The sequence below is a fragment of the Betta splendens genome, chromosome 1 (assembly GCF_900634795.4).
Source record: "Betta splendens chromosome 1, fBetSpl5.4, whole genome shotgun sequence".
Classification (NCBI taxonomy): domain Eukaryota; kingdom Metazoa; phylum Chordata; class Actinopteri; order Anabantiformes; family Osphronemidae; genus Betta; species Betta splendens.
In genome coordinates this window covers 9,908,216-9,920,659 of record NC_040881.3, presented here as the reverse complement: position 1 = coordinate 9,920,659, position 12,444 = coordinate 9,908,216, and the positions used below count along the sequence as shown (strand labels likewise).

The 12,444-nt window shown below is 49.5% G+C and overlaps 1 protein-coding gene across 13 annotated transcripts in view; it reads right to left on the bottom strand.

Annotated features, from left to right (window-relative positions):
• Positions 1-12,444, bottom strand: part of adgrl3.1 (adhesion G protein-coupled receptor L3.1) — an 86,349-nt gene that overhangs the window by 21,907 nt on the left and 51,998 nt on the right. For 10 of the 13 annotated variants that reach the window (XM_055512221.1, XM_055512312.1, XM_055512347.1 and 7 more), the window contains 5 exons: positions 8,720-9,142; positions 8,196-8,299; positions 7,444-7,629; positions 6,129-6,167; positions 919-1,102 (listed from right to left, as the gene is read on the bottom strand). In XM_055512221.1, coding sequence (XP_055368196.1) covers positions 919-1,102; positions 6,129-6,167; positions 7,444-7,629; positions 8,196-8,299; positions 8,720-9,142 — 936 coding nt within the window. The remainder of the gene's footprint in view (positions 1-918; positions 1,103-6,128; positions 6,168-7,443; positions 7,630-8,195; positions 8,300-8,719; positions 9,143-12,444) is intronic. The other 3 variants (XM_055512369.1, XM_055512275.1, XM_041071848.2) reach the window with 1 other exon arrangement.

Genomic DNA, 12,444 nt, shown 5'->3' with positions numbered 1-12,444 from the left:
TAATAATCTCTTGCAAATTTACTACGGCGCCTTCCTTGGAGTTCGCTTTTGTACGTCGGGACCAGGTGAGAGGGAGGTTTGTGATGTGTGATGTGTTGCTACCAGAGCGGTTGTAAAGGTTTGGTTCAGTGGTTCCTCACACGCTACAGAGAACATGTTGTGCGACGTTTCAGTTTCCTGCGTTGTTTTAATCCTTCATTGACTTTTGTTGGTCCTATATGTAAATGTGGTGCTTATGTAAATGTAATCTTTACAATCACTATTTATGTTTTCCACTTCCCTTTTACTTCTGCCCCCTCGCAGAATATTAACTACTTCATCTCCTGGTTAGACAAGCATTTTAGTTTGGGTTTTTTTTTTTTTTAACGTCGGGTTTCGGTTCGCCCCGCGGCTCAGCTTAATGCGCGCAAACTCTTGCATATGTTTCCCTCTCAGCCCTCTGAGCAATGAGACAACGGCATTATTCTGCCCCACTTCCGTTCACATCCAGCCGCGTCCGCTCACACGGGATGCGCACGCGCGCGTACTTGTGCACATGAGGGATGATGTTATGTTCCGAGGCGCTGGGAAGATAGATTGGATACTTTGCTTCTCATTTGAATTAGAGACACTGGATGTGAGACAGTGCGCTCACTAATGCCTCCTGTCACTGTTACTCTTACTAGGATATTACATCATGTTCTTAGATCTTTAGCAGGCTGCTGATTTTTAATAAATCTACCGACATGAATCCCTGCAAGTTTTCTAATATTTCACATAAACGCTCCCCCACTACTGACCATACTATATTGTAACTCCTCCATTCACAGCCTGTGATATGTGACCACTGTGCTGAGCCAGTGGAGCAAACAGAGGCTAAGTGCCTTGCCAAAGGGCACCTCAACAGGTTCTCTGACAGCTACAGGGAACTGTACTCACGGATGTTGTCGGCGCTCTCCTGCACCGTGTCGGTCTTGAGGAGGTTGTCGGCCAGCATGAACGCCCCCGTCTCCACGGTGTCGAGGAGCAGCGTGGCCGAGTGCAGCTGCTCGCTGGTGGGGAGCTCCCTCCACGCCGCCTGGGCGCGCTGCTGCAGCAGGTTGTTCACCGTCTCCACCATGGCCTGGAGCAGCGGCGGAGGAGGAAAAAGATGGAGGTCACGGGGAGGAAGCGGCGCGGACGCACTCGTAGCACACGTAACTACTGAGGACAGCCGTCTATGGGATGCGGAGTGTGCAATGAATTTTCATTTATCACGTTGATAAATCATGACAAGAAAGGTTAGCGATGCAAATGTGGCATTCCCATGCAGACAGGACAAAAGCCAACACATAAATTCCTTCAAATAAAAAGTAGACTTTTAAAGCTGAACTCACACTTTCATTGTTTAACACCGATCATTACCATCTCTTTATAAAAGGTTGTTGTGCTTAAAAATTCATCACAGATGTTCTGAAAATCAAGCTAAGCTAATTAGCTGATTGCAATCACCATGTGTCTACACCCCCAAACCTGATTTAGTTTCTTTTTTTTCTCTCTTTTTTAAGCACGAGTCTTATCTAAGACTTGGAAAAGTTGTGCTTGAGGGTCTGAGAAGAAATTATAGTTTTATCAGATAATGTCTGCTGGGTCATTTCCCCGCTGAGCGGAACAGTTTTGAATCCAAAAATATTACGGAAGTAACGAGGGGAGAGTCGTCGCGCAGAGATGAAGCAATGGGTGTTTTGTCTCCAGCTCACATTCTGTAAGAAATAACCTCCTTATTCTCAAACACACGTGTTCAGAAACCCCCCGGGACAGTTGAGGAAAGAAAGACAGAAGAGGGCCAGTGAAGTGGGGGGTTCAGCCATGGGAGCGCGATAAAGCAGCCCGGTGAGTCCGTGGTGACAGGCGTCCGCTGGGAACCAGGAAGTGAATACAGGTGCTATCAGACGTACATCTCACACGCCTCGCCCGCTCCTTTATTTTCCCCTTCCTCCTGTAAACCGCCCTGTCCGCAGAACGCTCCTGCGTTCGGCTCCGTCGGTGCCGGAGTCTCGCGAGGAGGGCGGGGAGGTGGGAAAGCGGAGACGGCACCTCCCGGTGCCATTATACAAGCGGAGGGGGGACGAGGGAGAGACGCGGGCTTATTGGAGTTCACGCATCCAGCGTTTGACTTCCTCCCTGACCCGTCCGCCGCGAGGTGAGGGAGACGCGGGAGACGATGGGGGGAGGAGGAGGAGGGGGGGGGGGGGAAACGCACGCTGGGCAGAGACGCTGTAGACGATGACTCATGTGACTGCTGCCGCCGCGACGCGTGTCCCGCGGAACGCCGAGCCGGAATCTTCCGGAATCACAAGCGCGTGCGCAGCCAGCGTGTCGCACACGCGAGTCAACAAGCTGGCATCATAGTATCACGTCCTCCGTTAGCGCCTGCTCCTAATTAGCTGGGATGCATATCAGATAAAATTGGGAGAGCTACATGTAAACAAAAACCAATTAATCCACTGCTTCAGCAAACAACCGGAAAATGCAGGAGTGCCCGCGCGCGCGCGCGCGCGCGCACACACACACACACACACACACACACACACACACACACACACACACACAAACTTTGACTGTGACAGCTCGTCTCTTCTTTAAAGGGGAACTCGGATGCATTCCGACCTGCAGGAGCTGTTTTTCTTTTTTATATGATGGAATTGCATGTTCCAAATTGGTGCTTTGGGTGCGATGCGTCAAATCAAACCAGACAAGAAGCTCAAGGGGTCAGTTGATCGGACAGATTGTGAGCTGCTAACTCAAACCATCAACGTCACTGGTACAGTAATCTGACAACATCGTCGGCTGTTTCCCTAATTGGCTAATTATTAAAGTCACCATCACGGAAAAATGCCAAATGTGCTGATTATGTTTTCTAAAAGGCGGCAATTTGCTGATTTGTTTCAGCATTTTGGCTTTTTAACCGTTGCTTAGATAAAACAAAATGGAACATGGATCCGTACGTATCTACTGAGGTTTCAGTGGCTGGAAGCGAAACAATAAATAATGAACACAGCTTACAATAATCCCAATAAAGCTCCAGGTTGTTCCAGCATCATCTAACAACAACACGTTGTTGTTGTGCATTGTCGACATATCTGAGATGCGTCACAGTCCATTAACAGATACGTTTAAATCTACACAGACGTTCTCAACATTCTCGTGTCCCAGATGACCGATTGGACCACAGTCTGTCCGGTGGTCATTCCTATTTGTGTGTATGTAAATCTAGACCAGGATGCATCTTAAACCCAGAATGCAAATGGGCTCTCGCCGACGCACCTGCTATACATCTTGTGTGTGGCAGCATTAGTTTAATGTGAGTGTTCGGGACAGCAGGCGGGTCTGCTCCTGTGTGGTTTGGCGTTAAACTGTGTGTGTGTGTGTGTGTTTGTGTGTGTGTGTGTGTGTGTGTGTGTGTGTGTGTGTGGAGGGGGGGAAACATTGCAGTGCATCATTCTGCTCCACTTGCTGTACAGTAGAGGCCCACACAGCATAGAGGAGAGGATGCTCCGTTGCCACGGCGGCGCTGGAGCCGCTTCCCGTTCGCGTTAGCGCTGGTGCTGCCGCTCTCTTTGATGTGTGTCAGATATCCCCCGCTTCTCTGCTCTCATTAAACTTTTCATTGCTTTTTACTGAACTTTTGATTATCTTACATTTTCAATTTTCTAAATATTTATTTATTTATTTTATCCTATGAAATTTTAATTCTGCGCCGCCGAGATCTGTATCTGAGTGGAGATATAGGTGAGGCGAAGAAAGGGTGTGATTTCCGTGCGGTCTAGACATCTCCACATCAGAAAGTCACACATGGAATGTGCATTTGTGTGCGTGGGCGTCTCTAAGAACTGGTGACATATGTGGAAATGCAATGACGACATGAGGGCTAAGATGGAGACAGGTCTTCAAAAAGGAGAGAGACTCTGCAAATACAGATAAGGATATCTCTCTCTATATATATATATATATATATATATATATACACACATATACTGTATATATATATCTCCTCACTGTACACCCCACCCCCCAACCACACACACAGATACACACATTCCAGTAAATGGGGCAGAAGTGAAATGCTTTGAAGCGTTGGGGTAATCCAGCGTAAACAGCAGCATCCAGACAGAGCAGAGCGGGGCTGCTCCCACAGCTTCAGTCGGACTCGCTCCCAACCACATGTGCGTAGACGTACAGTATCCATGCGCTGGCGCACTGCAGGGCACGTTTCAGGACGCGGTCACACCAGAGGGAAGAATGGGTTTTTTTATTCGTATTTGCTCGGCTGAGCTCTAAGAAAATGCACGTTTGAAAAATGTCTTCATCGGAGCAGCGGGCTGATCTGTCAGTTGCTGTTGGAGTTCGTCTTCCCTGACAGGATGAGTTTGCAGCTAAATCAGGCTTTAAATTCGCAGCATGCCATGTTCTGACCCACCATCCATAAATAGAGGGCAAATTAGACATTGTCATTGAGCATCACTGTCTCTTCACTGCCCCCTTTTATTGTTTTTCTCCGTCTCTGACGCTCGATTTCTGTTTCTGTGACTCTCTCCCTCTTTAATTCCCGCGCTCTCCCCTCGCTCCGTCTCCCTCGTCCGCGTCCCACCTTCCAGACTCTACCTCCCCTCCATCAATCCACCCTACAGCATCAAAGCCTCTTCACACCACCAACTTCATCATGAATAAATTGCCAATTTAGCATACATGAAACGAGTCCCCAGCTCCCCAAACGGAGCGAGGGAGGAGGAGAGATGAAGTGTGAGAGGGAGCGAGAAAGAAAGCAACAGAGAGAGAATTCAATTATTTTTTGTCTCTATTAAGAACCCAAACCTCCTGCCCACTCTCCTCACTTGGCAATTAGTGCTGTAGATAATTAACGAGGAGAGGGCAGCGCCACACCACATCCCCTAATCACGCACATTTCTATCTGGCAGAGTAAGGGACTGTTTGTATAATTTTGTTTCGCATTACAAAGGCTAATTATATAATCGATCACTCCCAGCCCCCTGCAGTACCCTAGGTATGTGGTGGGATGTTCGAGTTTGAACCTGCAAAGTAGCGACTAGCTGTCACCAAGCAGGGAAATATCCAGGATTAATTGTGTTCTTTTGGTTGAAAATATATTTGAAGCGCGCCCGTGCATGCGTGCGTGTCAGCTCGCGTAGAGTCCTAAGCCATGTTCTATGATGTGACATTGCTGACTGGTGCTGACATTAAGACTTTTCAGGGGAGAGTAGAAAAAAAAGGCCTGCATCAGGAGAAAAAGAGCTAGCCTATCAAGGGTGTGTGTGTGTGTGTGTGTGTGTGTGTGTGTGTGTGTGTGTGTGTGTGTGTGTGTGTGTGTGTGTGTGTGTGTGTTTGGGCCAAGGGGGTGGAGAGACGAAAAAAACATAGACTCTGCAGTCTCTGCACACATGCCTAAATGCTATTAGATTGTCTGTTCAGTGTGTGAGCCCATAGTGTCAACGCAAACAAACATCAACACAAGCAGACCCACAAGGACGGAGGAATGCCACACACACACACACACACACACACACACACACACACACACACACACACACACACACACACACACACACACACACACAGAGGATTATTTTTAAGGTACTGAGGCCGTGATCAAGTAGTATGCAGCCGAATATCCATCATACTGAGTTCTTTCTCTCTGACAGAGCGGCAGAAAGGACGTTTCATTGAATTGAGATGGATAGCGAGTCATTTGCTTCCAGGCAGCCCTGTTTACAATTCTGCAGACAGAACTACAAAATAGATGAGCCATTATTGATATTGATCATGGCATCTTATCAGTACCATTGATTCTGAAGGGGAAAAAAAACAACAACAACAAAAAAAAGAAAAAAAAATGTGAAACTGCAAACAAATGAATGTTAGCGAACCCTTTGAGGAGACTCAAACTTTGTTAGCAGCAGGCGCCACTTCTACGCGGCTGCCCTCCTCAAAGGGTTGGGATGCAAATCATGGGAGAGCCGCTGCAGCATATAATTAGGATTCTACAAGCTCGTTTTCACAATTACATGCTGAGTGTAAAAAAAAAAAAAAAAAAGTAACATGTGGGATTACGATGTGGCAAAATAATCAGCGGAACCAGGAAACGGAAGTACCTGCGTGAAAAACCTGCACGACCTTTCTCTCTTCTGAAGCTGCAAATTCAAACAATTCAGCTGTTAGCGAAGTAACACCTCCGTCACGCAGACACAGGCACTCAGCAGTCACACCCAACCCATTAACATTGCACAAAAAGACTCTGGCGACTGAAATATGTTGTTTTTCTTCTCCCCTCGCCTTTATTTCACTCCCATCGCTCTTTCCACTCGTCCTTTGCTTTTTTTTACCCCTCTCTAAGATTGCGTCTCCATAATTTCCTTTTGTCTAATCGTCCTCATTCTCTGGATCTATTGTCAAGTTAAGTGATGGCATTAATTACAATGCAACTCGTGCATGAGTCCTCATATTCGATTTCTAAACAAACATTTGCATAATTTGCCGGCGTATTACTCAATTAGGTAAATATAATTGGGTCATTACTGAAATCAGGAGGAAAGCTGTTCTACTTTTTTTTGCCTTCAACAGACCATTTGGACACTGACAATAAATACATTCACTTGCTCCACTTGCACCTTTCAGTCGAGGCACTTGGGAGCAGAGAAGGTGTAAAGTGAAATAAAGCAGGCTTAGCTGCGAGTGACTGTGTACGAGAAGGCAGCAGCTGTCAGTCTGGATGCTGAGCCCCACCTGTCACTGTTGACCTCAACAAAGACAATGAGGAGACTGTCTGCCACTCAGCCAGCCAGTCAATTAGCCAGCCAAGCCAGCCATCCCCATGATTTAACTCACTTTAATTGAATGCCCGCATGAAGCGGAGCTAAATTCCTTGCTCGTCCGCTGCTGCAGTAAAACGGACCCTTTGCGAACTCCGGATCGAGTTTCCAATAATGCAGCGCTGTAAGTAAGCACTCCTGTCTGCTCGTCAACAGCGTCTTCCTACTGTAGCTGCAGCGCAGGGACTGGAGTTCATTAAGCAAAAGCGCCGTGACGTAAAAACATGTCCCAGGTCTGTTTTCATCTCAACTACTGAGTGTTTTAATGAGAATAACTCCCAGGGCGAGACTGGGTTTTATTCAATTTCGGTCCTGATCGGAGAAGGGTTGGGGAGCCCTGCCAAGCACTAAGAGCAGTTATCTATCACCCATAATGTTGAGCAAAACTTGTTACAAAGATCCACACACAGAAGAGGACGAAATAATCCCGTCTAAGCCCCGAACAATGAGTGTAGGACAAAAACGCTACCCACCAATGCCACGCGTCTTCCTGCTGGAATAAATACTTTTCTGTTCCCCTTTCGCTCTCTCATCTCACTAGACCATAGTGATCTGTCATCCAGCCGCACATCATTCACCTCCCACCGCGCGGCAGTACCTTGGTGAGGCTGCGGGCAGCGCTGTCCTTGCCCCCGGGCGTGAGGTTCCTGAGCTGGACGTCCAGAAGTTCCACCAGCTGGGCCATGGCACGCACTGTGGATGGAACGTCGCCAGGCCGCAGAGGCCCTTTGGTCTGCTCTGCCAGCTCCCTGGCCACAATGGCCGCCGTCTCGCCCGAGCGGAGCTGGGAGTCGAGGCGGGGGTGGAGGGTGGTGGTGGTGGTGGTGGTGGGGGGGGGGGGGGGGGGGGTCATAGACAGAGGGAGATTGATGGAGGACGAGGAGTCAGATGAGGTGAGGAGGGAAAAGTTAGGAGGAGAAACGGTGAGCGAGGTGGACGGCGGCACGGGACAAGACAGATGGACAGAGGAGGAAGGACGGAGACGGAGAGGACACGTGGGACGGGAGGAAATGTAGATGAATGAAAGTGGAGGGGATGATAAATGCACAGGTTGAGAGTCAGGGTTATACTACAGTAAATACATTCATTATCTCCTAAACCTTAAATATGAATAGACTTCTATGAAAGAACGAAATAATGATGCCTTTTAAGGTGGAGTTAACTGGATGCTATTCATCTACATGAACTCTCAGCTCTCAAACACAAGTTAGGATTAATAAATAAAGATGGATGCGCGGCCTGAATCTTCCCCTGCGGTCACTGCCTCTTCATGCGCATGACGCGGCTCTAGGATTATAGCCATTACACTCAGAGGGGGCCACGGGGGCCGGCGGCGGCGCTCGGCCTTACTTTCTGCATGATGTGGTTGACCCAGGGCGACGTGCAGTTGCTGAGGTCGGGGCCTTGCGGATCCCAGTGGCCGAGGTGGGACACGCACACGTGCGTGGCCACGCCTGCGAGACGGGTGAAACAAAGAGGGTGAGACAGCGGTGACGCGGCGCGGGCGGCGCGAGGACCCCCCCCCAGGTGGCCGGCCGCCACGCCTGCGTCCTGGCGGCCAGGAGGGGATTATCATCTTGATTTAAACAGCAGAAGAGGAAGTGTGGGATAATGTATACTCTTTGCTCAATCACATTTCCAGAGCCCGTGTCAGCACTGTGTGCGTTTCGCTTTGTTAAATGGCCGCCCCAGTCCACCTTCAGAGACTTCCCATCTTGTTCTTTCCTTCAGATTCTGTCTGCTGTGTAATAAAACCCCTCGCGCACACACACACACACACACACACACACACACACACACACACACACACACACACACACACACACACACACTCTCTGACCACCCAGTACCAGTTGGACCCACAGCCTTCTTACCCAGCGTCCCCACAGGGCAGGGCTGCTTCGCCGTCTGCCCTTGCTGCGTCCGGGGCCACGATATGTCGGCTGTCACCTTGGGGCTGCAGAACTCCTGCGGAGGCATGGCGGGCGGCTGCGGCGGCGCCACCGGCGGGACCTGCACCGGCGGCAGCCGCCCCCCGGCCTTCTGGTTGGTGTCCGGGATCTGGTTGGTGTCGGACGACGAGCCGCTGGCGGGAACCAGCGCGGGCTGGCGCACGGTGGTGGTGGTCCGGTACCGCTGGCCCGGGGAGGTGGTGAGGAGGGGCCGGGGGGTGGTGAAGTAGGGCGGCGAGCGGGTGGTGGTGCGGACGGTGGACGAAGACGAGGAGCCGCCGCCCCCGCCGATCGGACCCCCTCCCCCTCCTCGGCTGGGGGGGAGCATGGGAGGGAGGCGAAAGTCTGAGGGCGAGACGAAGGAGACGGTTGGAATGAGTAAGAGTCGGCGGAAGACAAGCACCGGTCGCTAGCGTGGCAGTAAATAGCTTTGACAGTGAGCGTCTCGCGTTTCTGATGACTCTCAGTACGGTCATATGGCAAACGCGTGCGGGTCCATCTATTCCAACCACTGACCCGACAACAGTTACAACACAACAACATACAGTAAACGGCTGCTAAAGCTGTGCAATAAAAGCCTACAAACAGCGCGCTGCTCTGGCCCGCGGGCTGCTACAAGGTTATCCGTATTTCCTGTGGGATCCGAACACAGTAGTAGATCTCGCTGCCGTAACCTGGCAGGAAGAAAAAATAACATTCTTTCAATGTCATACATGATTCATAACACCATGACATCACCAAGGCGGAGAGGCCACTTAAATTCATATGACACACTCATTTATTGTCAATATTTCATTGTAAAAAGGCTCAATTATTCACAGTGACACTGCTCAGGGAGGGGAAGGGGAGAGCGACTGGGTCGAGGGCCGGGAGCAGAGGAGCGGAGCTGGTGTTTGTGAAGTGTCACCGCGTCCTTTCTGTGCTAGCGCTAGCGGGCGCCTCCCGCCGCTAACCTTCTGCCGCCTTCGCTGCCGCGCGGCCGGATCGATGGCGCGGGATCGAAAGCGGAGCGGACCGACATAATTACAAACGGCTGCCTCACCTGCCTTTCACTTTTTACAGGGCTCAGATCCCGTCGCACCGGGCTTTTTATACCGGGTTGTGTTTAATTCATTGAGCAAAAATCGCGGGAGGAGCCTGTGAACAGCTGATTCAAACTCTAAATATACACTTTTTTTGGCCACCTACGCTTCTCTTCTTTCTCTCTGTAGAAACTCACTATAGTTTCACAAACAGAAGCTAAGGCACAAAGGGATCTTCCTCATTTCAGTCATTTCATCCTAACTTTTAAGTTCGCTAGTATAAATATACCCTAACAATAATATATTCTGTGCAGTGAAAGCTGATCGTGGCTTTGAGTGAGCAGGTGCTGCCCGTTGTTCTACTGTTGTCGTTTATTTGTTCCTTCCTCTCTTGTCTAATCCGGTTGAGGCAGATGAGCCTTGTTTTGCTGCAGGTTTGCTTCATTAAAGGCAGTTCTACCCTTTGCGCTATTGGCATCAACCTAATTGGGATTGAATGGAATTAATTTGAAGTGTTAGCATGCTAGCATGTGTTAGCATGTGCATGATTAAGTTTAGAACTTACAGTGGTGTGTGCGTGTGTGTATGTGTGTGTGTGTGTTCTTGTATTTGTAAGAAATGAGAACCAAAAAAAACGTAGTTTTGGACATGTTTGAGGGTTAAGATGTGATTTTAGGGCTAAGGTTAGAATTGAGCTTGGTTCTGGTTCCATGCAAGTACAAGGGTGTGTGTGTGTGTGTGTGTGTGTGTGTGTGTGTGTGTGTGTGTTTCGCCTCTTGGGACGACAGAAAGGTGTGAGTGGAGAATGAGGTGTTTGCGTGTGGGCGTTTATATTATTTACTGTGAACTGAAGTCCTCCCTTCCCGTGGATGTGAAGTAATTAAAGACACTCTCCATCGCTCTGTCTGTCTGGGTGACTGACAGCCATGTAACATCCCGCTCCTCCTGTACGTTCTGTTCTCTTCCCCCACAACTCAATGGAGTGTTTCCGGGCCTAAACTGCGCTGCTCCTCGTTCCCGAATCACCGGCGCCTCATGCATCTCCACGGAGCGTTGCCATCAATCAAGCGTGGCAGCAGTGGCCTGGGGCCTAGCTGTCAATCTGCGTGCGCCAGTGTGTGTGTGTACTTATGAAGGATAGAGCGGTTGAGTGTGTCCTATCTGCACTCGAACGGGAAGCTCCATTAGGGGTCTGCCACAACAATAGAAGAGTAATGGTGGGTGTGAGTGTGTGAGGTTGATGTCGGCTGTCAAAGGAGGACGGGGCAGAAAACACAGGGGCCGGCGGCCTGAGGTGAGGCAACACAGGAGCCTGTGAGCCAAGCGGACAAGGGGCCGCTGCACTTCACTACTCATGCAGCTCTGCGTCTCCTCCACCCACCACACGCTTCTCTGTCCCATCCGATGTGACCCCCCCACTCCCCCCCTCACCCTTGACGGATCTATTTCTTTGGCATGCGCTCACCTGCGTCCTCATTTGACCTTTTGTGTGTTTGCCCTCTTTTGGCTTTTACAGTAGATGACATGGGGGGGTTAAAGCCACAAATTCATCCCTCAGCATCACTCAGGATGCGGCGAAAGGTGCTGCAGGGAGCTGCAGCAACATGACATAACAGCTTCATCAAAGATTTACAGAGAAAAAAGGCTAGAGGTTGTACTCATGAGGACTGACACATCCCCCTGCATTTTGACTTCGGGAGCCTTGAGTAAATGCGCCGCGACAACTTCATGATGTCAGCTAACCTAAATGTTGCTCCTCGACCGAGGCCAGTGCCACAACAACAAGCACGTCGGTAGAAAAGAAAACACAACTCAACTCAAACAAACTCACTAACACAATGCATGTGTTGACCTCTGTACAGAACTAATTGTACCCCATCTTTGTGCCATTTTAAAATCAGCCTCATCATATGAACAACAATGTTTTTGTAAGACCTTTAAGTGGTTGAATTCGGTTTAGATAAAACACCACTGCAAGATACTGTATTCATTTTTAATTTTAATAAACAGCTGCGAGATAATGCATAAAAGATAAATATATCTTTAATTACATTGTGCTTGTAATTTTCTGTAAATCTAGAAAAAGCTACTGAGAGAATAATGAAACTTCAGCGCCGACTATTGTATTCTATTCCATTCTATTCTATTCTGTTCTATTGTGAGGTTGTTTTGTTGACCGGTAGCGAGCCCAGGGGGAGGTGAGCCAATGGCAGGCCGGCAGTAAACTTGTTCCTGGAGTTGTCTATCTGTCACCACCCCACTGGAGGGGCAATAGAGCTGCTGTCAGTCAGCCTGGGATGTGAGTGCATGATCATCTGATGTGTGTGTGTGTGTGTGTGTGTGTGTGTGTGTGTGTGTGTGTGTGTGTGTGTGTGTGTGTGTGTGTGTGTGTGTGATGTTTTTCTCTGTGGGTAAGCGTGCCCGTGTCTGTGTTGCCGAGAAGGCTCTTGTTGACTTCTCACTCGGTAAACAGAGGGATCGTAAATCCACAGCGCCAAAGGTGGAAGGCGGGGGAGGAGAGGGAGAGCAGACTTCCCCTGGCAGGTTTCCCACACTGCCGGTAAAGCAGCGCCGGCAGAAGCAAATGAGGAGAAGGGGAGGAATTAAGACAGACGTTTCGCAGAA